Below are 26,080 nucleotides of genomic sequence, written 5' to 3' on the forward strand. Positions count from 1 at the left end.
ACTGCACTTTCCCCAGCACAGCACAATGATTGCGTGGAAGGAATTCTCAGCTACAGGTGCCAAATGCCATGTTGTTGATGTCTGATCGCCTAGCTGGAAAACTAGACATTTGGCTAGTACACGTCCATATCATTCTGGGATTTTCTGATGAGACATCCATATACTTTTTCAGGTGTTTTCTGAATGTTTCTGGCTTTGCTTGGCTTTCCTTAATTAGCCTAACTCTGTGCCGTGTTTGTGTCAAGTGGGGTGGCTTAATTGCTCATCAGGAATTGGGACGCAGGTGGAAATGAGGAAGAGTAAGTTCAGACAAAAGTTTCCAAATGCACTTCTGAAATTCTAGTTGGGGATCAGTCACTCAGCTCCTGAAGGAGTACTGAGGATTCTCAGAAGGTGATTACCATCGTCACCGATGGTAATGCAATTGTTTACCTTCCTTCCACACTGAGAATCGAAGTGCATTGCACCATGGAGTCAGTCTGGAAGTCTGAAGCGCTGATCTAGAGAAACCACATCTACCAGGCCTCCTTCTGTGGCAACATGCCTGTGTATCTTTTTCGGAGGGAGTTTGACTTAGTAGAAAATTGACTATGTTACGCTTAGAGCAATACGCCAAGGCCATGTTGTTGTTGGCGGAGCCAACCTGCCTGCAGGCAGCCTTCTGAATCTGAGGATCTGCTCTGTGTGCTGTCTCTGCTTCTAGGAAAAGTAGCTCACAAGCCCAAAGAGGAGCAGCAAGAACGAACTACACAGTTAAATATGCCAAGAGACTTACATTCCAAGCTCGTGATACTCACGTTGCTGGTGGATGGGTGACTGCTTGGCGGGCTCCATTGTGCAGCAGTTTTGAGCACTGATTGTAACAAAAGCTTGGAATCTTTACAATGTCCAGGGTGACAAATGATACTGGACTCACAAATAAAAAATTCACCTGGAATCATATCTATGATACAAGTAAGATCTCGCTCTTTTCTCTTAACCGAGGCCCACAAAAGAGGCCTTACATAAATAACCAAAGAGGACTGGATTTAAGCCAAAAATTTCTTTGCCTGCTAAGTACTTTCATACACTAATAGTGTTATCTCCATGTCTGGATATTGTTTCTCCTCTTTGATTCTAAGCATATGTGACAGTGACGAGCTTGCCTTATGCACCTTTGTTTTCCCAATAGAGTCCAGTCTAATCATTAGTAATCATTTGTCAATCGAATGGTACATTGCAAGTCCTCTTAACATGACCCTATGCTGAACCCAACGCTCCTCCTGCCAGTGTTAGGCTTCCTTGTGTCAGGAAAAGAAAGTATTATAGGAAAGAAACATCCGGATTTATTTTCTATCCCTTCTTTTCTGGCTTTTGTTCCTCCTCTCTTTCCCTTCTTCCTTTTCACTCCTTGTAGAAATGGAGGGCTGTGTTTATTTGGCTTTTGTTTTAATGGGACATTATTCTCACCACTTACATTAGTAATAATTGAATCACATTGATAGAAAGGCTTTTTTGACTTTAATCTAATATTACAGAGAGGAAAGTCAATTACTTGAGCACAACAAGAGGTCCTAAGATAAAATAAGCAACAACAACAACAAAAGGACAAGCTTTTACAGCAAGCATCTACTCCATCAATAGAGACATCCGAGGTAATTTTATGTTTTTACCTGAAGCAAATAAATGTGGAGGGGAGAAGGGAAGATATTGAAAGTAGATTAAAAAAGAGTTCATATCCTCAATAATACTGCTCTGCTTTGTGAGGCTAATGCAGTAGCCCATCCACGTGACAGCTTGGTGTGTCACTCTGCTTGCCTTTGGAAAATCTGTGTGAGCTTCATTTTTACCAAAGTTGGTAACACAGAGTCCAGCAGAAAAAGAGCAAACTTACCGACAAAATGTGACTGCATGGTTGTATATTAAACTCATCATCAGAAAGAAATGTTTAAAAACAAGATGAAAATAAATATTACCATTAGCTTGGCAGTCTTACTTGGGAGGCAATACAAATATCTAGAAATTGAGAGTAATTAAGTCATCCTAGCCTTAATTAGTTTCTTCTATTAATGGACAACTTTAAATCATCTTCAGGTCCCTTCCTCTTTTTTTCTTTCTGGAAGTCATAAATTTTGTTTGTGATGCAAATAAGACAATTTTATGTGTTAGACCTCCCCCAAAGTGTGTGTCCATGGGGCCCTGTCACTCAATTATCTCACTTGAAATTTAAAAAATCTAGCACTTATTCTACTTGATCAAATAGGAAACAAAGCACAGATCCGATTCTTTGCACATGTTGAATTTTCCACGTCTTGAATATGAAACATGAAGAGGGCCACTGACCTGTGAGTGCTCAGTCTCTGACTCAGTTTCCATTGTTGCTTCTAGACCTTCCTGCTATGGCACTGTGTAGTCTTTATTACAGAGAGCCTCAAAATACAGACCCAGACTAAACTTAAAAGTCAACATTAAATCAGAGTCTAGCCTCTGACCTTCAGTTTCATTCTGATGTCAAAAATGTGAAGAACGACCATTATTTCATCTATCCAGTTATATCTGCTCGAAGCACTTTCTTTGCAGGCATATGCTATTCTCTTAAACTGCAGGTTATAGTTTAGCTTAGGTACCCATTTAGGGATTTTCCTCTTATTCGTGTCACGTAATTCTATAATTTCTTATTGTAAAAGTCTGGCAGTTTCTTTTGAGAGTTTGGCTGGTAAATCGAGGTGCCTGGAAGGTCGCTGCTCAACAGCAGTGGGTGATACTGCAGCTTCGGGAGTTCTTGAGTTTATGAGAAGTACCGTCTCCCTTTCTACTTAGAACAGCACAAAGTTCATCTTCACATGCTCCCCAAGTGATGGGGAAGGTGGTGTTCAGGCTGAGAAAAGCTAGTCTAAAACAAGGGCTGTGGAATGGAACTGGGTCACACAGAGCATCTGGAGTTGAGGACCTGAATAATCAATGGGATAGTTAGTATTCTGGTGGGTTGTCCGTGATGTCTGCTGTTCAAGGTTTTTGGCACTAGAGGGTGACATTGGGCTTCTTCAGAAAACAAATGGCATAGGCTGGGAGTTTGGCCTAGTGGTTAAAGTGCTTGCCTAGCATGCATGAAGACCCGGGTTCGATTCCTCAGTACCACATACATAGAAAAAAAAAAAAGCCAGAAATGGTGCTGAGGCTCAAGGGCTAGAGCTCTAGCCTTGAGAAAGTCCAAGGACAGTGCTCAGGCCCTGAGCTCAAGCCCAGGACTGGCAAAAAAAAAAAAAAAAAAAAAAAGAAAACAAATGGCATCTTCAAATGGCCTACTATGAGACTCTTGCGTGGTCTTGCTTGATAACTCTGCTCCGAGTCACCAATCATGACAACATTAACTTAAAATGAACGGTATGTCAAACCCTGTGCTAGGTCTCTACAGAAATTACCTTACGTGGTACTTAGAGGGGGATTATTGCATTACTTTTTAAAATGAACACATGAGAGCCCAGGAAGGTCCAGAGCAGAGAACCCACCAGGTCTGCCTGAGGAAGAGCTTGGTTCTGCATCTGTGCTGTGTTCTAGTTCCTTCTCTCAGTAGTCCTCTCGGGTTGATTCTATTAAACAATTACAATAGAACAATGAGCTTAGTTGACAGGGCTGTGTACATTTGTGCTGCCCTTTCTCTGGAGGCAGAGTGATTGGGTACAGAGGCTCCAAGCTATTCTGTGCAATTCAGGACATGCTAATGGCTAGCTAGAACGTTTCAGTCTTAAGCAAATAGAACTAAATGTGCCTCCGTGGCATTTTAGCATCATTGCAGGTATGTTTACAATTCTGGGCGGTGTAATTTTATCTTGGTGTTATAACAAAGTGGTAAAATTCTGCTTGTCGAGACTTCTAGGGAGACAGTGTGGCAATCTCTTATAAAACTCAACGTGCATGCACTCTTGTCATAGGCTTTGAACACAGGGCCTGGGCTTTTTTTGCTTGAGGCCAGTCTTCTACCCCTTGAGTCATAGATCCACTTCCAGCTTTGGTGTGAATTGGAGATAAGAGTCTCATGGACCTTTGCCCAGCTGGTTATTAAACAATTAAGATTGTGTATTTTTGCACTGCACTTGCGGCTGTCAGCCTCCCAAGGAGGTTGGTCCTGATAGGTCTGAGCTACTGGTGCCTAGTGCACCATGTTTTTATGAATATAATCTTCTAACTTTGATCAGCAATTAAAGTCTTTGCTTTGAAGCCAGAGTGGAAAACAAATCCACACTCACAGGGTTTTTTTGTGTGTGTAATTGCTCAAACTTGGTAACAACCGAAAGATATCCTTCAGTAGTGGAATAGAGGAAACTGAAATGAGTATTACTAAGTTAAAAAAAGTAGTCCAGTCTTTAGTAGCCATGTGCTCCATGATTATAACCCAAGAGCATTCAGAATTTCGGGTCGGGAGGAATGGAAAGACAGCAGGGAAGATTTTTCTAGTAGTGGAGCTACTTAGCCATTTATCACAAGACACAGAACGTGTAACTCCAAGAGCAAACCCAAGAGCAAGGTCAGTGACTCTGAGTGGCTCTAACATGTCTTTGTAGACACATGTCAGTCACAGCACATTGGACGTGGTTGTTGATAATGGCAGGGATAATGGGCATGTAGGAAAGGGGCGTATTGGATATTCCCATACCTTGTGTTCCATTTTACCGTTCACCTAAAGCTGACTGTGTGCATGTATGTGTCTATAAATGAAACCTACCTTCATGTAAATACCTAATAAGAATCATACAAAAGGAAATAATTGGTAGTAAAATTCAACAATGCGGAAGCCCATTTTCCATTTTTGTTTTTGTCTTTCATGGTCTGTTTCCATTTAAATATATATTTGAACTCCAGTCCTGGGTGCTGTCTCTGAGCGCTTTGCTCAAGGCTGGCACTCTTATACTTGAGCTACAGCTTCTCTTGGTTGTTAATTGGAGAGAGGAATCTCCTAGGCTTTCCTGCTCTGGCTGGCTGCAAACCTTGATGCTTCAATCTCAGCCTACTGAGTAGCCAGGATTCCAGGCATGGGCCACTGGTGCTTGGGTTCATAATAATACTACCACTTGAACACTTCTTTCTCTAAACGGTCCATCCCAGTTTCCTGCTTAAGGTTAACCTATCTTTTGCTGGAGTGCACATTACATTAGCAATCCAGCTTAAGTTTAATCTGAACAGACAGCCAAAATGTAGCGTGGGAGTTTCCTAGCTTGATGTTATTGCTGAAATAACAGCCATTACTGGTACAACACACAGCCCCAGCATCCTGGGAGCTGTCAGACCCGCACACTTGGTGTTGTGGTAATATTCTACTCAACTGAGCCCAAGTCTGCAGCTAACCATTAGGCAATGCTGTACTTTGGGTCTGGAATGTCCCCTGTATAAAGTCTTGATCCCCGTTTGGCAGGGTGGGAGAGTGGAGCTACTTCAGTGGGTGGGTGGAGCCTGGTGGGAGGTTTGAGGCCATTGGAGGTGTGTCCTCTGAGGGGATCATGGCCTGCGGTCTCTTACTTTCTCTCTTTTGCCTCCAGCCATGGGGTGAGCAGCTCCTCTGCCTCACACTTCCACTGTGAGCTGGGTCACCAGCAGCCCACAAAGCAACCAGGCCAACTCTCCACAAACTGAAGCTCTCAAAAGAAACTTCCCTCTTCATTGGTTGCTTGGGTCAGGTATTTTGTCACCAGTAGCAGAAGGCTGAGACTAACATATTGTTGTTCGTTTTGGAAGCGGGAGGTTATGTTTTCTCTGAGTCCAGTCTTTGAACTTGCGCATGGATTAGATCTTTGCTCCTCTAAGTGGCCCACAGACCTGCAGATTTAGTACAGGCTTGGAGTGTGGTAAAGACAGTCAGACCAAGGGACTCAGCACCTGTACATTAGCCAAGTCTCTGAGTGGCTGATGGCACCTGATGTGGAGACTCTCTGTCTTATAAGATGAACATGAGGTCTCCCTGTGTGTGTAGCTGTTCTGGAGAAATAGAATCGTGTGTTTTCCTACCCCTGCCCCCAAATTCAATGTTGATATTACTACCACCACCAGCACCCCCGCCACCTCAGAACTTCAGGATGTGACCTTATTTGGAGAGAAGACTTATAGAGGAAATCAAGTTAAAAAATGAAGTCATGAGAGTAGACATAATCAAGTATGGCGTGTGTCTATGTGACCCGGGGCAGGCACGTGTATGGGGAGAAGGTGAAGATACAGGGAAATGATGGCAGATGCTTCTCTCACCTTGCCTTATAAGGATCCAGTCCTGTTGAAGGCTTGGGGTTAGATTTCTAGAACTGTGATGTCCTAAGTTCCTCTGGTCTGAGCCACGGACTGGGGTGTGGAACTTGCTTAGGGCAGTTGGAGCAGATGGATCTCAGTTCTGCTTTCTTTGAATCTTGAGCCACCCGCCTTTTAGAAAACGTCAGTCAGGCATTTGTGCCCTTCTGTGTCCCCAGAGTCTGCTATTGTCCATTTGGTAGTGTGCTGTGGGCAGTCCTCTGTGGACATAGTTCAAAAAGGGATACCATGTTTGCCAAACCAGACAGGAAGGAGCGAGGCGGAAGCAGCAGCCCCCCCTTGTGGAGGGCACTTGCTGAGCAGGAGTGACGAGATGGACCGAGAGATCAGCTAGTGACTGGAGATGGTGACGGCTGATTAGGAGCCACACTGAGATGGGAGAAACAAAGGGAAAATGCAGATAGCACACCAGAGAAAGCAAAAGAGGAACACAGGGAGAACCAGGGAGGAGGGGGAGAAGGCGCAAAGGACAGAGAAAAGTGAGAGTATGCAATGGCGTAGGAGATACACTCCTAGCTAAGATGGTTAATTCTGGAGATACAATCCACATGGATTTTGGAATTAGGATATTTCAGGATGCATTTCTTATTTGTTTATTTTGCATAAGGAAGCTATTGCCAGTGCAATGAGATACAACCGATACTGGGCTGCCTGATTGGTTGAAGGCCCAGGCCCAGGATCTGTAACTCTTGGCTTTAGCCCTGGTACTTGCCAGTCTAGCTGGCATGGGTGGCTTTTGGTAGTTGTAGATCATAGAGCAGAGTGTCTATGATAAGCTAAATTACTTTACATGAAGCACATGGATTTTGCATCAAGGAGTTTTAATTATAAAGCTATAAATATGTCAAAGGGATCTGACAACATCTTATTAAGTTACAAGAGTGAGCTCAAGTAGTTTCTGATGCTGGCGTGGTCCCAAGAATGAGTTTTACAGTTAGGACTTAGGCGGCCTTCCCCTCTCTCTCCCTGCCCTCCTTTCTCTTTTTAAATTCTGTCTTAATCACAGAAAATATCACATGGAAATCAATTAAAGGTAAACTTGTGAAAATCAGAATATTTCATCCAAGTAGTTTTTCCTTCCAACTCAATTCTGAAAAAAAAAATCTGATGGAATTAAATGTCTGGTATTTTAAATTGTATTTCCATTTGAAATAGCTCGTTAGCTTCAAAGTTTCCTTATTAAGCGAGCAGGCATATGCAGAGATCAGCCACATTCAGTGTCAGGAGGTCTGGTTGTGATGGTGTCACGTGAGCCATGAGAATTCTCAGAGTAAGAAAGAGAACAAAGCCCTTCCCCACACCGCTTGTGCATATAGGATTCCTGGCCTTGCATTACTCTGACCACATTGAGATCCAACATATGGTTGGATTCATATCATGTCCCATTTAATTGTCTTTTTTTTTTTTTTGCCAGTCCTAGGACTTGAACTCAGGGCCTGGGCACTGTGCTTGGGCTTCTTTTTCCCCTCAAGGCTAGAGCTCTGCCAACTGCGCCACAGTACCACTTCCACCTTTTTTCTGTGTCCCGAGCAATCGAACCTGGATCTTTGTGCATGCTAGGCAAGCACTCTACCACTAGGCCAAACTCCAGGCCCTAACTGTATCTTCTTTTGTCTTTACTTTTCTTCTCATTTTTCTGCTGGGGACAGAGTCCATGACCTTGTGCATGCTAGGTGAGTGCTCTACTGCGAACCGCCTTCCCAGCCCTATTGTCCCTTTCTAGCTGTCGCTTCCTCTCTCCCCTCATCTGTGGTCAAGTCACTGTTAGGAATATCTGTCAATCACAATATGACAGGGGGTCATGGCACAGGGAGTTTAGAGCAGGGATCTGATTTCACCATGAGAAACAAGGGACAGGGCAGGAGCTCAGAGAGATGCCAACAGCAAGCACACGCTCCCATCCCAGGCCCGTACATCCACATTATTATTTTATTCAAGTCTGGAAGAACTTTTCTAGGTCTGCAGGAATTCAAAAAGTGCAAGATACCCACAGTAGGGGAGGAATGACAGGGGCCAGGGCACGCAGTCTCATGGCCGGAAGGATGGCGCCTGGGCTTCCGGAACCCTTGTGGGAATCAGCTAGGGAACGGATTTCATGGTGTCATGGTCGCCCAGGTTCAGACTTCTAGGAGCAACCAGAAGTCTGTGACACTTGGTCTGTAAGGACCTGGTCATACGTTTATTATGAGACATAATGACCTCTTTCTAAGACAGCTTTTTCTCTCAGTGGGTCAGTGAGATGCCTTTTCTTCGTCCCCAGCCTCTAGAAAGAAATGGGGCTTAGAGGAGAGCAGATTGCCACTCTAACAGGCCAGGTCAGACACATACCCTTGGTAGGATTAACTGGAAGCCAAATGGCAAGAAGTGCGAGGTGTTTGCAGCCCTCCACCCCCCACCCAATGGCCCCTTACAGTCTCCTTCCCTCTGAATACTTATCCCCCTGAATAGGCCAAGTGCTCTCCTATCCCTTTCGCTTGGTTGCTCTTATTTATTTGAGCCATTAACTTCTAACAAATTTAAATCAATGGACATCTTCAGAGCTGTCTATTTATACACCGAAACTGACTCTGACATTGGCATCTATTTGGGGTAAAAACATTAAAGTTAGAACACTGAAAAATGACAAAAGACAAGAATTTTTTGGAAGTTGCTTAGGTATACAATATTTAAAATTAGTGTTTATATAATCAGTCTGAACATTTAGGAATTAAAAAAATTCTAAAATATAAAAATGAATTTTAAAATAGCACATATACATCAAGTCATAAGATAGTTTAATACATTTGATAACGTTAAAAGACACAAAAAACACAGCCAATCTAACCAAATTTCAGGCATGCATTTACATAAATATATTAAATTAAGAAAAATTATACACTTAAACATCCTTTTCACCTAAAAATCATTAAATCCACAGATCAACAATAAAACCAGTTCTCTGCATTTACCACTTCAAGATACAATCATTCTATTTTAAAGATAACGCAAACTCACTTGTTAGAATTTATATGCATTATACATATATTATATATTACACAGATAGCATGTATACATATGCAGTGTTTGTACAGAGAGATAAATATATATACATGGGTGTGTGCAGACATACAGATACACACGGGTGTTCTTTAGGCCATCTGTATTATCTATTACTGCTGGAGTCTAATATTGAGCTGAGTTGGAGCTACTTAGATGTGAAATAATCTTTTGCTTCCAACATGTTGATCATACTCAGAAGCTCATAACTCAGTCCTTATAAATGTTCTTGTCTTTTATGGCATGCAATCATGTAGGCACTTCAGTACATATTTTGGGAGATAAGGAGTGGGTAGATAGTAGAAGATGGGTCCAGAGAATGTTATGTCACATAACTGGATTAGATAAATCAGATGGGGCGGTCAAGATAGCAACTTTGTATATTATTTCATAGGAACTGTAACCAGTCCACACGACTATTCTGAACTATTCTGATCTTTTAAACGTGTACTGGCTTTACTCACTGTTTCAATGGTCTTCCGACTGATTTAAAGAACTATAAGCATGAACTGGTTTAGAATCTTTTGGGAATAAGGTTACACACAAACTGCGCTGACTTTTTACAACTTAAAAGAAATGAACAACTAGGAAAAACAAAATATGTTAGAAAAACTAAGGGAACTCATTAAAATTGGACAAAGTCAATCATACATAAAATCAAGGAAGATGTGGGCTTTTGCTTACTAATGATAATGACTTGATTATTTTTGCACTGTGATTGACAGGGTTTCTCTTAAGTAAATAGCTTATTGCTGTATGTGCTGGGAAATGAAGTTTGAAAAATCCCAGAGTACTTCAGCATCACTTATCTTGTTATTTTGCGTCGTTCTCAGTGGGCTACATGTCTGAACATATCCTATGACCACAGTGAGACCTGGGAAATGGTGGTCAGTTTGGTTTCTTCATAGTAGTCTTTTGAAATGGCCCCTATTCCATAGGAACAACTTATTCCAGGAAAGTCATGTCTCATATTTAAGAATATGAAGTCAAGATGTTACATAAATTTTGGCACAGACCATACCACACCTGATTACACCTTTGTTCATTCCTGTAAATGGAAACTCTAGATGAATTATTTTTTAGGGTAGAAGGAAATGTTTAAGAATTCGTTTCTAACTGTGAAGGAAAAGCTTATATTGGCCAGAAATTTTCCAGCACTGTTAATGTTTCGGTTTTTTCCCTGTACTACACGTACTATATATTTTTTTTAACTTAAAAGTTTCTAGTCAATTGAGATAACATTCCAAATATATATTTTGGAATGAAGTTGTAAGTAATGTGTATGTTCAAAACAAACAAACAAACAAAAAAGGGGAGTAAAACCCTGAATGAAAATGCTTGGCTTTATGAAATACTTGACAGGTAACATTAGAATTAATATTGAGTTTATACCAGGTTTTTAATGTGTCAGTTATTTGGCAAAGGGATCTGTAATTTATTTTCCAATTGATAACTATCCTGTACAGGTGGTACAGAGAAGCAAGGTGAGTGGTAAGTGTATCTTGGTTTCATATGTAATAAGGAATTTAAGAAAGTGCTGATCTCATAGAAGAACAAACCTCCCTATGGCAGCCAGGCAAACTGTCTCGAGGAGAAGCAGCTTTACAGAACTCTGGCAGGCTCCCATGAACACATCTCACTCTTCTAAAAAGTTACGGGAAGCCAATTTCTAAAACACATTTCAAGGAATAATGGGAATATCTAGATGCTTCTAGGCTTTTAGACATCATATTCATTATTGGAGGTGTGGCCAATTTTTACTACTGCGATGCAGAAAAAGAGAGAGAGAGAGAGAGAGCAACAGCAAACATGTATTTCAGGGATTTTAAAGGTAAGAATTTGGGTGCTGTTCCATCAGTAAATGGCACACCAACTTCCGGGAGATCTCTGCAAGTTCAAATGCCTTTCTCAGGATGGGAAAAGACTGCAGTCTTGGAGGAACTACTTGATTTAATAATCAGAGCCTTGGAATCATTACCTTCAAGGCAGTTTGATGGTGTGGAGACATTCAAAGGGAGACAGCAAGAGAGAGAGGGAAGGACACAGATGGTTTAGGCAACGTGCTGTACAGGTGCTCAGAAAAGAATTTGTTCATCAGCCAAGTACAACTTTCCGTGATATATTGTTTTCCCCCCTCTTAAAAATTTGGAGTTAGTTTCTCTTTTGTTTGTCAAAGCTAAGAGTCAATGGGAAGTTGGACTAATAGAAGTTTAAATAATGTTGGCTTTGAAAGACACTAGATACAGCATCTGACCTCATTTTTTTCAATATATATATTTATTGTTGGGATAATGTATAGAGGTGTTATAGTTAACATTTGTCAGGTAGTACTGACCTCATTATTTTATACCTAACTGTTGTAATTTACGATGGAGACAATGTCAGACATAAATTTAAAAAATTGTTGGCATATTGTTTTGTAATTACTTTCAAATAAACCAAAAGGAAGGAAATGACTGTTTTGAGACATAAATGGCAGAGAATAACTTTTTAACCAGGTTGTATGTATAAATTGCATGAGTAGATTTCTTTGCTCTTTATGAGACAGATCCAGTGATCTAAATATTGCTCTGTAATAAAATAATAATAACTACACGAAAATAAAATTCCACAAAGAAAAGGTATTGGAAGCACTTTTATCATCACTTAAGTCTTTTAAACCTTTCTTCCTTTTCAATTTAGTGATCTGTTAGTTTAGCCTTCATCTCATTCTTTTCTAAGAAAATAAGGTTCTGTGACTAGGGCGAGAGCGTGGAAGTTATAGAGAGGGGTAGCTTATCTCTGATGGCTTCATGCATACCTAGCTTCATTGCACATTCAATTGCTCAATCTTTAGAATGTACAAGGGGCTCAGTGTATACATTTGTCTTTAAAAAAATTTCATCTTTGTCTTACATATCAGCCTCATGCCAGGGGTATTTTCCTTCCATTGTAGATTATGTGCTTTACAAGTTGGGTATACTTTGCCTTTCATGTGATATACGATAGGGTTTTCCTTAGCCCACACAATTTAACTGTCCTGCCTTATCATGGAATCACTGAAGATAGATCTCTACTCATGCATGTAAAAAAATCTACTAAAAAACAAAAACAACAAAAAGATGACTGAAAGCAAAGGATCAGAGTGTTATTCATATGGCTGCATAGATCAAAATATGTGTCCATTAATTAGCCATCTCTCCTAAGAAAATAAGGAAATGATTCCAAAGAATTGACTTTCATAGGTTGAACGTCTATGGCTCTTACTACCTTCTTTTTAGACTCTTTTAGAATCTTTTCTTCTGGCAAGTCACACTAGAAAAGCCAATGGCACCTGGATGCATATGTCTCCCTAAGTTATTTCAAACATTTGACTTGGGGAAAAGGCTAGATTAAAAAAACCAACTCTGGGTCTGGCCCATTTATTAATTATAGCTTTATTTTAAATACAGCTATAATAATAAATAGTAGGACTAACAGCAATAGAACACCTTTCATTTAGGGGAAGAGAGGGAGAAATTAAATCTGTAAGAAGTAGTGCTTGATCTTTGAGGTTATACTGAATGTATAGCAGCATCCTTATTGTTTTCATTCCAGCTATGAATGAGAGAATGCGTAATAAAACTGTACAATTTGACAGATGTAGACAGCTGCCTCCCACACAAGAAGTTCACGTTTCGTTGTCACCCTCGTTGAATAAGGGACAGCTAGGTGGTACAGTCCATTTACAAAAATGGTTGTCAGGACATTTTTTTTTTAATTATAAAACTCTCTGTGATGGAATTCAGTAAAAAGGCTATGAAGAGAAAGCAACGGAGACAAAAGATTGCTGTTAACCTACAGATGCAGGCTACTGCATGGTTCACTGCAAGATTTGTCACAGTCTTGAGCCAATGGAGTGTTGGGACTAGAAGGGACCACCCCTTTTCTGGGGTAAGAGGGCAATTTGGTCTCCACGCTTATTTAATCCCAAGACTTCTCTGAATAGACTGTCAATTGAATCTAAATTGTGCAAAATTATGCATGCACTTTTTAATGCAGGCTATTGTTCACCAAGCACTGAACCAGGGTTTCTCAACCATTTCCATTTGGCATGAGGTCACTTGAAACTTAAGTAATCATATATGGAAACCAAGAGAAGTGTACTTAACCAGCGCTTCTCCATGGTGGCTCCTCTACAAATGCTTACTGTGCCTTAATTACCAACCTCTCACTTGGAAACAATAGAGAAATTTGGCTACCGTGACATTTGGTTGTTTTTAAATCGAGGCTCCTATTCCTAAGGTAAGGAGCCAGTCTGGAAGGTCCGTGTTTGCTGCATGGCATACACAATGCTACAACTTAAGATTTTTAGAGGGATGGGCGTTTGTATAAGAGGATAGGGGACCACGGGTGTGTGCTTTGGGACTTGTACAGAGAGACCTTATAATTTTGTGTAAATCCAAATGTGGAGAAGTGGCCTGGGAAGCCAGTGAGAAAAATGTCTATCCGACTTTTTGCAGTTTGAAGTTGGAATGACATGTCATTTCTTTTCAAAGCCTGAACAGAACATTTACAGGAAATTTATTGATACATTAATCAAAGACTATTTTCATGGAGTCTTGACATTAAAAGTCATACTTGCCAAGAATTTTTTCTGTGAAAAAATTGTACAAGTGACAGCTTACACAGCCAGGAGTTGCGAAACAAGTGAGCTCTTCGCCTGCCACGTTCTAATTACATAAACTCTAACAGTCTTGCTACGGTGAAAGGCACTTTACAAATGTTTAAGGCTGGAATTTTATAAGGACTGGCTGTTTTCTTGCTTTTTCATCCGTTGTTAATGATTACATGTTGGCAAAAGGACACATGGCTAGATTAGATCCACAGCACATTAAATACTGTTTGCTTTCTCACTCCCCTTCTTTCCAATTTAAGTTGGTGAAAAATGCAACTTTAGTATTTTTACAGGAGAAGGTAAAGATGTTTCATCTAAGTGATGTCTATATTATAAAAATAAAATATATAAATATGTAACACAAACCCAGTGCCTATTGTTAAATAAAATATACAATAAAGACAGGCCTTTTAGGAAGACTGATTTTAAAATAGGTTGTAATGATTTAATCATTAAGAAACATTTGAAAACAATCTAGAAATTAAGCTGAAGTGACTCGATTGCTCTGACAAATAAAAAGGAAGCGTGTAACATTGTATAATCAGACATATTGATAAAAAATGAAGATTGTAATTTTATATCAAGCTGCTCATTTAAAAATTCATCAAGGAGCTCTGAAGCATTCTCTCATAGATCTTTAATACAAAAATATTTCCTTTTTTATTAGGTCATCAGATTGCACAGTAACATTTTAAAACTCTATTAACGTTGATGTTAATCATTATTGATAGAAGATTCCTGGCAAGTAAAAAAAAAAAGTGATGAGAGAGAAATTCCATGATGGATCTGCAGTGGAATTTCTGCAGACATTATTCCACACGAGGAAGGATACACGTTAGCAACCCACGATGGGGCAGCCAGGGCGGCAGGGATGGGAGTGCGGGCGCCTCCGAGCATAGGTGGGCAAGCGTGCTGAGAGACACATGTGCTGAGGGTCTGCACATTTCTGGAACTCATTTTAAAATCGATTTAAGAAAATGAAATCAGGAGTGTGAAGCAGGATAACAGTCTTTCTTTTTAATGACAGGATTAAAAAATAAATGCCCACTGGAAAGGAATATTCCAACAGTCCCAGAAACTATACAATGTAACTTGTGAGGTCCAGCAAGTAAGATGTCATATCAATGATTTGATCAAGAATACCTGCCCGGGTCACTCTGCGGATGTTTCTGTCCACGTGTTCACACTGGGGTCCCAGGTATCCTTTTTTACACAGGCACTTGTTGGGTCTCACGCAGACACCTCCATGTCGACAGGCCGGCTCACATTTTGCTGGAAGAAAACAAGGAGAACCACAGTGTCATGTTCTCACTCTCTGTGTCAGAAACAGCACACAGTATGAGATCAGTAACTACTAGATGAAAGAGCCTGGGCAGGGAGAGGAGGAGGCAGGCAGTCTACTAGGGGTCCACAACTAGTCAGAGAATGAGAGCCATTTCTAGGGAGATCATGAGAAACATGATTGGCCCTCTGCAGAGTGGACTCTTGTCACAAAGATTTCAATCCTGCCACACCTCTGCTTCACAGGGGCCTTCGGGGAGCGGGGTCCTCTTCCAGGTAGGCCCTGTGGGAGGAGAGGTGTGCCCGGAGAAGGTGACCATCTGCAGCAGTTCCCAGGAGACACAGACAAGGTCCTGCTTCCTTTTGTGATGGGGGGAGGGGTGGAAGTGGGGGAGGGAGAGGGGGCATGGAGGGCAGCACAGCTGGGCTGAATCTGAAGAATATTCTGAGCAATCCTTTCCAGGGAATTTCTCTATGAAATTATCCTTTACCCTATTGATGGAAGAATACAAAAATGCACTGCTAGAATGAGGTAGAGATAAAGCATTGGGGATATTAATCGATTGCCATTTACTGACAATATCTATAGAGTGCAGTGCAGAATCAAGGTCTTTGATATATTTCCTTGTATTTTGAGGTGACAGAGTCATTCCACCCTTTCAAATACATTTATGAGCTAAACATGCTACTATTCATTTGGACTTTTCGTTTTTATTGGCAGAATGCTCTTGGATTTTAAGCAAGCTCCCTCCCAGATACCCACCTACAGTTATCAGTCATGGTATGAACATATTTGATCAGTTATTGATAATGCTATGAATATTAGTAAACTGCCAAAGCAACTTAAGGTTAAAATATACAAGACATGTGAATTTATGTTGATTTTTTTGTTGGCCATGGGGCTTGAACTCTGGGCCTGGGCGCTGTCCCTGAGTTCTTCAGCTCATTCTACCCCTTGGACCACAGCCCCACTTTCAATTTTCTAGAGATTAATTGGAGATAACAGTCTCACAGTCTTTGGTCTTTAGTGCCTGGGCTGGCTTTGAGCCTCTTGATCCTCAAATCTCAGCCTCCTGTGTAGCTAGGATTACAGGTGTGAACCACCACACCTGACATATGTTGATTATTTTTGTTAGATGATGTGTAAAGTAGACAGGTTGTAGCTATAATTTTGGGAAACAAATACACCAATAGAGTAAATAAAGAGAAGTACCTACAAGGTAGAAATGCTACTAAATATTAATTTGGGGTTTAAATTTTCAATGGCAGGGGGCACTTTAGTGTGTGTGGGGAAAAGTAGAAATCTAAAACATTCCTAATGGTTATTGTTGAACATATGTATTTAACATGGGTATCTTCAGCTCTTAAGTTTCTTTTTTTCTCATATTTTTATTGTAAGTAATAGAAGGGTTACATTATATTCACCAGATAGAAGGTGCATTACTTCACAAACATTGATACCCTTTCTCATGTCTTGGTCCCCATTTCCCTCCCCCCACCCCTGCCCCTCATCTTGTTTTCCCCCCTTCCCTATCCAATTTCAAATAACTAAATACACATATATACAATATATCAGATAACAAGGTGAAATACTGTAACAATATGAGATAACCAAGGGACAGCAAAAGAGATGAGAGATAACATAGTACATTAAAGACAACAATCACTCATTATATGGCTTTTGTTTCTATATCCTGGAGGGCCTTTCATTTATCAGCTCTTAAGTTTATAAATATATCGTTTTCTTATTTTGTATCAAGTATAACTCAACCATGGCACCAAATTGAGAAAATCTAATGTTCAAGGATAGAGTGACCCTGAATAAATATATCTCCTTGGCTATCTTTGATCAACAACATACCTAGTTGATGGTTCATGAGGGAGTGACAAACGGAATTTAAAAACCTCCCAGTATCCCAGTATACCTGTAGATCATTGCATTTTCCCTTTTGATTTAGTGACACTCTGAAAAACTCTGTGTGTGTGTGTGTGTGTGTGTGTGTGTGTGTGTGTGTGCATGTGTGCTTTAGCAAGAAAGCAAGCAGTAAAGCTAGGGAGAGCATTTATGGGGTGTCTGGAAAATGCCAGCCCTTGGAGAGACGGTTAGCAAACACGAAGTCATTGGTTGGTGTGAGGGCTTGAGGCTGAGAACCCCATGGAGGTGACAGAGTTGGGCAGTTCTCATTTTTTTAACCTTTAGAAAGGCCTCAGTCATGTACAGGTCTTTTATACTCATAATGAACTCACCTACGTGAACAGCTAACAATGAGAAATAGGAAAGGTGAGCATGAAGCTAACGGTACGTATCTGCACACTTCTGCACACTTGAGGACTGTAGAAACACCGGTGCTACGTTCCTGAGTCCCTCCAGGCAGCCCCACCTCTGGGCTTTTGGGTGGCAGCCGAGATACTGACCGATCCTGCAGAAGTCTCCCTCCCAGCCGGGGCTGCAGCAGCACCTGCCGGTGGGCGTGGAGTAGCCATTGCGACAAAGCCGGGAGCACTCGGATGTCAGCGTCTGTGCGGGTTGGATGGGGGCTCTACATTCTTCAGGCATCAGAGGTCTGTATCCAAAGACAAGAGATGGAGTTACATTTTCCTTGCAAGTCATTATTGGAAGAAGGCCAGGAATTCAGTATATTTACTGCTTTCAAAAGAGATCTTTGTTTCAAATGGATCCATCACTGCGTGCGCGCGCGCACGTGTGTGTGTGTGTGTGTGTGTGTGTGTGTGTGTGTGTGTGTGTGCGCACGCGCGTGCGCGTCCTGGGGCTTGTGGGGCTTGAACTCCGGACCTTGAACTCAGCCTGGGCTCTGTCCCTGTGCTTTTGTGCTCAAGGCTGGTATTCTACCACTGAGTCACAGCTCCACTTCCAGCTTTTCTGTTCTTTTTCCTTTTTTTGTAGTTAATTTGAGATAATAATCTCAGATTTTTTCTGCCCACGTAGGATTCCAATCCCAATCCTCAGAGCTCAGCCTTCTGAGTAGCTAGGATTACAAGCATGAGCCACAGGCACCTGGCAGGCAGCTCAGACAATTTATGAAAGAACAGAAAAATACAAACCAATGACAACCAAGGCAAGAATACAAGACATTCTAAGAACTACATAGTAATCAAAATTCATCAAAGGTAAGTTAATTGCAATGGTATTTTGTACATGGTAGCTAAATTTTCTTAAAGCAATTAAAGCTTCTCTGAAAATTCAGTTTACTTGGATATATCAATTGATCTCTTGTCACTGGCTGTGGCAATATCACAGGGCTGGTTGTATTGGTCAAGATAAGTACCTATTAATGAACAAACTCAGAATTCAATGATGGTTTTCATCTTAATGCTTTTTTTTTAGGTATCTTTCAAAATGATTTTTCCCTTTAATATTATTATTATTATTTTTTGCCAGTCCTGGGCTTGAGCTCAGGGCCTGAGCACTGTCCTTGGACTTTCTCAAGGCTAGAGCTCTACCACTTGAGCCTCACCACCACTTCCGGCTTTTTTCTATGTATGTGGTACCAAGGAATCGAACCCAGGTCTTCATGCATGCTAGGCAAGCACTTTAACCACTAGGCCAAACTCCTGGCCCTCCCTTTAATATTATTATTGTAATTAACAGAAGGGTTACATTATATTCGCCAGATAGAAGGTGCATTACTTCACAAACATCAAACTCATTTTTCTTGAAAGGTTATCACAGTATGATATTTGTATTACTTATTTGTGTTACTGAAGCAAAATTTAAGCCCTTTACATAAAGACCATATATAATATTTTATGTGCCTATATATCTTATGTTTATCTTGTGAAGAGAAAGAACATAAAAGTGCCAAAGAAGGCACCTTATTTGCAATATAAGAAAAGACCATGGACTTGCTCTTAAAGGCAGAGCTTAGTTAGATAATGCAAAACAATTATCTCAAAAATTAGAATATATTAATTTTTGCTTAGGCTTCAAATATAAGTCACAATTCTTGTAAATTTTTGTCATATGTATCAGAATAATCTGATGAGAGAGTTTAAAGTAATTTCTCATTATAAAACCCAGGCTGGCCTTGAACTCACAGTGCCACTGCCTTTGCCTCTCAGGGGCTGGCATGTCAGGCATGTACCATTATGCACTGCCTAGGCTTCATTAAAATTATTATCCAACTGCTATCCCTTATAGAAGAATCCAAGAAGCCCTGGAAGTCTTTCTGTGGTTCTTTTGCTTCTGTAATGCCATTCAAGCCTGTACTAGAGTAGCCAAAGCTGTTAGGGTCCTTAAGAACCATCATAAAGGAGGTGATCATTACAGGCCAGAGCTTATAATTTACTCTGCAGAAAAGTAAATATGCATGCCCTGCAGTTCTAGTTTTCTTGAGCTTGGTTATCTTGTTATGTCTCTATGGCAATATGAACAGTAATAATAATTTCACGCTTGGCCTCAAGCTGTTTCTAGTATGACTCAAAACCATATATATTACAAACAAAAATACTAAATACATAACTACTAGCTTTTCTTTCCAAGAAGACTCTCATTTTATGTTGAAAGCTCTGTGTTTTGCAACTCCTGTGGCAATTCTGAAAACTCCATTAATTTTATTCAGCCTCTTATTTAAATCTGGAAATGGTCAATTTATATAAAAGGTCCTTAAGACATAGACTGGACATGTCTCCATTCAGGACACATTAACAAACTTTTTCCATGTGTTCCCCCAGTGAGTCTTTTTGGAAGTAAGGGCATGGTTGGGCTAAAATAGACAAAAATTAAAAAAGATTATGCCAAGGAAAGTAAACACATTATCTTTCTTGCCTGCTTGCTGTTGTCAAATATCCTATATTCTCTCTATTTTTTCCTCATATTACTTTTGTTTGGGACAAGGTGGTGACATTCTGACCACCGGAAAAGCATCTATGGAAGTCTCTGAATCAAAGGTAACATTCTGTAGAAAGGTACTGTTCAAATCTCACCAGTGGCTGTAATCGTCTAATTCTGTGCATCTAACTTCTCTTCATTAATCACTGGTTTACTTTTCTTTCTGACTCATGCAAGAAAAGATAACCAGAAACAGAATATGTCAAAAGTATATTACAAGTTGATAGTGATATGAAATATGCAGGCACAGAGCTCATGTATGATTCCACAGATGCTTTACGAATGAACAGATGAATCATTTAGACCGAGAATGTAAAAATAAGTTAAAAGACAACTAGAAGATGTGGTCTGTTTGAGGCCCAGTATAGGAACATCAATTCTGTGTGTACTGGGAATAGAACTGAGGGTATGATAAGCAGGGACCAAATAGTGAAGGACACAGAGACTCTGCCCCTGCCCCTTGGCACTGAGAATGTGGCTCAGTGGTAGAGTGCTTGTCTAGCATGCCTGAAGCCCTGGGTTTGTTTCCTCAGCACCACATAAACAGAAAAAGCTGGAAGTGGCACTGTGGCTCAAGTGGTAGAGCACTAACCTTGAGCAAAAGAAGCTCAGGGACAGTCCTGAGCCCTAAGTTCAAGCCTGGGGGGGAGAGAGAGAGGGGGGGGAGGAGGGGGGAGAAGAGGGGAGAGAAGAGGGGAGAGAAGGGGGAGAGGGAGAGAAAGAGGGGGAGGGAGAGAGCCAGAAATAAATTTATTCTCCATTCTTTTGCTGTTGTTGTTCGATGATTTACAACTAGATCCTCTGGCTAGCTTTTACCAAGTATTCAAATGCATGGAAACTTAGGTTATGGAAGGAGTTCTAAGTTGTTGGCTTTGACTTGTGTTTGCTTAAGATTTTAGTAAATATCCATCTTTAGATGTCATTGTTTTATACTTGGTCTTGTATATTTAGTTTGTCAAAGACTATGAAGCTAGTCACGTAAACAATGTGGTTCCTGTGATTCTCTCCAATCTTAATGCAAATACTTGGAAAAAGAAAATTTTTTTTGAAAGTTGGTAGCTAATGTTCCTCATCTATTGTGTAAACAGAATCATCTCTCTTTTAACTATTACTCTATGAAGTCTCCCTTGATGGGAAAATTCACATGAAAGTTGCAGGCCTTACAGGTATTCCCCTTTTAAGAAACGTTAGTTCTGCTTCCTTTCCCTTCCTGTATTGAAATGAACATTTTCTGAGTGCAGAAGCTATGCACCAGATCATCTTCAAGCCTCTTTATTTCAACAACCCATACAAAACAGGGCTCTGACCTTCATCGAGCCCCTCAGGGGAAGTCACACATGGAAACACTGAACTATAACACAGTGTGGCCTTTGCTAGATACACAGATCCAGGAAGTATACAGATGCAGTAGCAGGTCACTCTGAGACAAGTGAAATGTTATCTTTTTATTTACAGTTTAGATTTATAATTGATGATGATAAAATACTTTGAGTGGCTTAAATGTTCTCTATTTATATACAGAAGTGATATTATGAACTAAGAAAATACCACCAATAAATGTTCACAAAATGCATATTGTAGTAATTTTTTAAAACCAGCACCATAAGAATGAATGTTTCCTATTGCCCCAAGACCAAGGGAAGTATATAGCCTATTGAAACTCACTGAATGAACGAAGAGTATGAAGATTTTAAAGGGTATGTCTTCTATGTGGCTGGGTAAGGATATTGGGAGAATGGGCTAGTCAAGTGAAAGCTATCATCAAAACTTAATTGCTATACTTTCAGATCATAAGCATAAAACTCAAAATACTTACATTTCTAATTGTTACAAAATTCTTCAAAGGAATAACTTGATTCTTTTTAAGTGGAGAGTTTGATGCTAACTTTAATCTTTGTAAGAAAAAGACAGGCTAAAATATCAAGGCAGACATGGCCTAAAAAGTTGTTCACTTTCTTTGTAATGGGATTAAAGTGAATGCTATTAAATTCACTTTTCTTGACAATGATTTTTAGTGAGCCCAACCATTCATCACTGGAAATGTTTGTGATGGTGACATTCTCCTTTCAACTGAAAGAGAACAGGTTCCTTTACCCATAAACTAAGGTGAAAAGGAGATGAAGCAGCATCCTTGAGCGTTATTTCTGTTGTCACCTTGAAATAGCCTTTCTCAGGAGTACCAAGGCACTACACATAAGCACCAGAAGGTAGCCTAAACAACCATATAAAGGATGTATTTGTGGAGGTTTAACTCAATTAATACTTATTTTATTGGATTGGAAAATTGTACATGGTCTAGTAAGGATCTGTTAAATGGTTTTGTTCTTCTGAACAATTACTTTTTAAGCTTTCAGACTCTTAGCTGATTGGAGTCAGAAGTAGCTTTTATTCTAACAAACATAGCCAAGAAGACCTTTGGGTTTGCAAAAAGAGAATATATCCAGCCCGTTTGCTGACAGTTCCCCCTGCGGCCCTCTAATTTAATTTGAATCAGAAAAATGTTATTTCCTCATATCCTCAGAAGACAATGACACACTGAGGGGATAGTGTAGAAAATTGCCCAACGCTCTTTAATATATCAAGCATTGTTTTCAGAGACTGAAGACATTTTCTTAGATGCCTACTTTGTCTTTGTTTACTGAGAAAACGGTTTGGCTATTTCCTGAAGTAGAGACGTTGGGAAGCACAGGAATTTATAATACATCACACACGATGGCTGTCTGTGACTGGGCTAAAAGCTAATGATGGGTGTCTCTGGGTGGTGGGATTATTGGTGGCTCTAATTTGGTGACATTTAGTTTAATAAATGAGTAAATAAATCAATAAATGAAGAGTTCTGGTGAGTTTGTGTGGAAGTACTGGAATAAGTGCTGCCTTTCAGAAGAAACATTGCAGAAATCTATTTTGCCTTTCATAAAATGTAGAAGGGTGTGTTCTGAGATTTTTTTTAAGTGTACAGACTTTACATTTATGGCACTATAAAACAAGAGGCATAGACTGTAAGTGATACTCCTTTGTAAAATGCTGGCTGGGGCCGGGAGTTTGGCAAGTGGCAGAGTGCTTGCCTAGCATGCATGAAGACAGGTTCGAGTCCTCAGTACCATATACATAGAAAAAGTAGGAAGTAGGGCTGTGGCTCAAAGGGTAGAGCTCTACCCTTGAGAAAGCCCAAGGACAGTGCTCAGGCTCTGAGTTCAAACCCCAGGACTGGCAAAAAAAAAATGCTGGTTGGGAGGTATTAGGAGACAAAACTGCCTATCACCTTTTTGGTAATCTCCTTAGCTATAATCACTGGGTAATGTGCATCACATTTATAAAACTGTTGTTCCTCCAGGCTTCCCCTCATCTTTCTAAGTTCAGGAAAACCAGGAGATGTAATCCTTATTACATTTGTTGGGTGGTCCTGGAACAGCAGCACTAGCAGGACAAGGGAGGGCCTTTAAGAAAACAACAGAATCTACCAGGTACCAGTGGCTCACATCTGAAGCCACTCCTGAGGCTGAGATTATGGTTCCAGGCCAGCTTGGGCAAAAGAGTCCATTAGACCACCCAAAAGCCAGAAGTACAGCTGTGGCTCAAGTAGTAGAGTGCCAGCCCTGAGAGAAAAAGCCAAGAGACCGTGCCAGACCCTGAATTCAAGCCCAAGAATTGGGTAAGTGCAACACACACACACACACACACACACACACACACACACACACACTATATATATATATATATATATATATATAGTTTTATGCTGCTTATACTGCAGGCATCTCATAAGGGTCTTGGAGCATATCTTCAGAGAATGGAGGACACTGAAGGCTGTAAACATTACAGTTCATCTTATGACTATGGAAAATGAGCATCTTCTAAATGTAAATCTGTTAAGACCTTCAGTAAAGGCATATGGTTACTTTTAAAGTGATATGCCTTCATGATGGTACACATCTGTAATCCTGACACTTGGGAGATACACGAGGGAGGATCATGAGTTCAAGGACAGCTTGGGCTATTTTTGCAGTACAGATCTTATCTCCAGAAGCCTCCCTACCTTCCAAGAAAACATGGAGTATTTAAAAATTATATTGTTTATTTTCAAAGTTATTATGTGACATTTTCTATTTATTTTGAAGTGGGCAATGGCACTATGTAACATTGTATGTATTACTTAAAATATTTACATCTGCAAATAGATATGCAAATCATGTTAAAGTATGAATAAAATTCTAGTTATACTAAGCTATTAAAATACATTATACAGCTGAGTGCTGTTGGCTCATGCCTATAACCCTGGCTACTCAGGAGGCTGAGATCTGAAGACTGAGGTTCAAAGCCAGCCCAGGCAAGTAAATATCAGAAAACTGAAAGTGGTGTTGTAGCTCAAAGTGGTCAAGTGCTAGTGAAAAAGCTCAGGAAAAGTGCCCAGTCTCTGAGTTCAAGCCCCATGACTGACAAAAAAAAATTGTACATGCATGTTGATCTATTCATTCAGTTTTGATTTTGATCTTGTCCCAGTGTTTTGTAAAGCATCTTCAGATGCTATGTCCCAGTTTAGTAAAGTTTTGTCACATGAAATATAATAAAGAATAAAATAAAGGTAGGCAAATAGGTGTAGATCTACTTCCCACATAATACATAGCACAGCAAGAATAAAAGGAGGGCAGGCAGATAGGGGCAAGACCCACTTCTGGTTACTGGATATGCAGAGTGATCCTAGCAAAAATGTGAGAAAAAAATGCTTCCTTGTCTTTTAGCCTTCAAACCCACCGTGCTGAATGGATTCTTTACAGGGAATATACTTGCTCATGACCTCTAGTGTTAAGAAATTCTGTCATGTTTGAAAACTAGTCCCTCGTGGAGCCTGTATCCCTGTTAATAGCTGAAAGGTCAATGGAGCTGCTAAACAGTTTGTATGACTGTCAGGGTGGCCGTGAGTGCACCACCTGCTGCAATCGGACTGCAGCTGGGTCAACAGGCACGGTGGGAATTTATCAACTTAGGGGGCCACTTGCATAAAACTTTGACTGATGAATTGGGACTCCACTGGCTTATGGTGAAAGCTGCTCTATTATGGATGGCTTTCTTTAGGATGGCAGAGCTGCCTGCCGCTCCACGGGACATATACGAAGAGTAAACAGAACTGATTTTCCCTTAGGAAGGGATTTTTGTTTTCTTTTTAATAAAAGCACTTCTTCGCACCCAGTGTTTATAAGGGTGGGCAGAAGGTGGGAGCGTCAGTGGTTGATCTTGGTCTCAGGGGAGCAGAGAATGATCATTTAGGCCTGGAATTGACATTGTTCATTTATAGACTTCAGAAGCAAATAGTGTCTGTGACCTGGCTGGGACTGCCGAGATAGAGTGAGACTTAGAACATAACAAGTAGATCAGAAGGATGATGAATAATTTGTTTTCCATATTCGTGGGGGAAATAAACCCTAGAAACATTTCAAAATTTAAAAACATCATTTAGTTTCTCCAAAACTAAAAAGAAATCTTCCATGATTATTAAGCGAAAAGCAAGCTCTGTTATATTGAAAAGAAAAGTTAGGAATCATATAACTGGAGGCCAAGAGTTTGGCCTAGTGGTAGAATGCTTGCCTAGCATGCACAAAGACCTGGGTTTGATTCCCAGGTACCACATACTCAAATGGTAGAGTGCTAGCCTTGAGAAAGCCCAAGGACAGTGCCCAGGCCCTGAGTTCAAGCCTGGGATTGGCAAAGGAAAAAAAATCCCTTAGGACCATTTGATTAGTTCTAAAAAGATTTAGTTTTAAAAAAAAAGTCAAAGGTATGACTTGAATATTTGAAAACTAGGTATTAAAAACTCAGTAAAGCTGAGTTTTGGAACTGAGAGAACTTCAAAGGTTGCGAGGTCACCTGACAATAATTCTGGAATACAAGAGTGAGCACTAAGCTGAGAAAACCTAAAATGTCTAAAATACACGAGTTAACTTGCTTCAGAGCCCTCTCCAGACACGAGGCAGAGAAAGAACGATCATCTGTCCTTTCTTTTCTTTTCCCTT

At 40.3% G+C, this 26,080-nt stretch overlaps 1 protein-coding gene and 1 long non-coding RNA gene across 2 annotated transcripts in view; one reads left to right on the forward strand and one right to left on the reverse strand.

The window, feature by feature from the left end:
* Positions 1 to 10,767: 10,767 nt before the first annotated feature.
* Positions 10,768 to 16,005, forward strand: LOC150047473 (uncharacterized). The gene is made up of 4 exons (XR_016539442.1): positions 10,768 to 11,137; positions 14,610 to 14,776; positions 14,970 to 15,140; positions 15,945 to 16,005. It is a non-coding gene; the product is annotated as an uncharacterized LOC150047473 (long non-coding RNA).
* Hhip (hedgehog interacting protein) overlaps positions 14,763 to 26,080 on the reverse strand; it is a 76,156-nt gene continuing 64,838 nt past the window's right edge. Inside the window, exons 12-13 of the mRNA XM_090356897.1 lie at positions 17,639 to 17,787; positions 14,763 to 15,214 (exon numbers count right to left, since the gene is read on the reverse strand). Of these exons, the coding sequence (XP_090213023.1) occupies positions 15,021 to 15,214; positions 17,639 to 17,787 (343 nt within the window). The 3' untranslated portion in view covers positions 14,763 to 15,020. The remainder of the gene's footprint in view (positions 15,215 to 17,638; positions 17,788 to 26,080) is intronic.

This window comes from Megascapheus bottae, chromosome 23, assembly GCF_031878675.1.
Source record: "Megascapheus bottae isolate mThoBot1 chromosome 23, mThoBot2.hap1, whole genome shotgun sequence".
Lineage (NCBI taxonomy): Eukaryota > Metazoa > Chordata > Mammalia > Rodentia > Geomyidae > Megascapheus > Megascapheus bottae.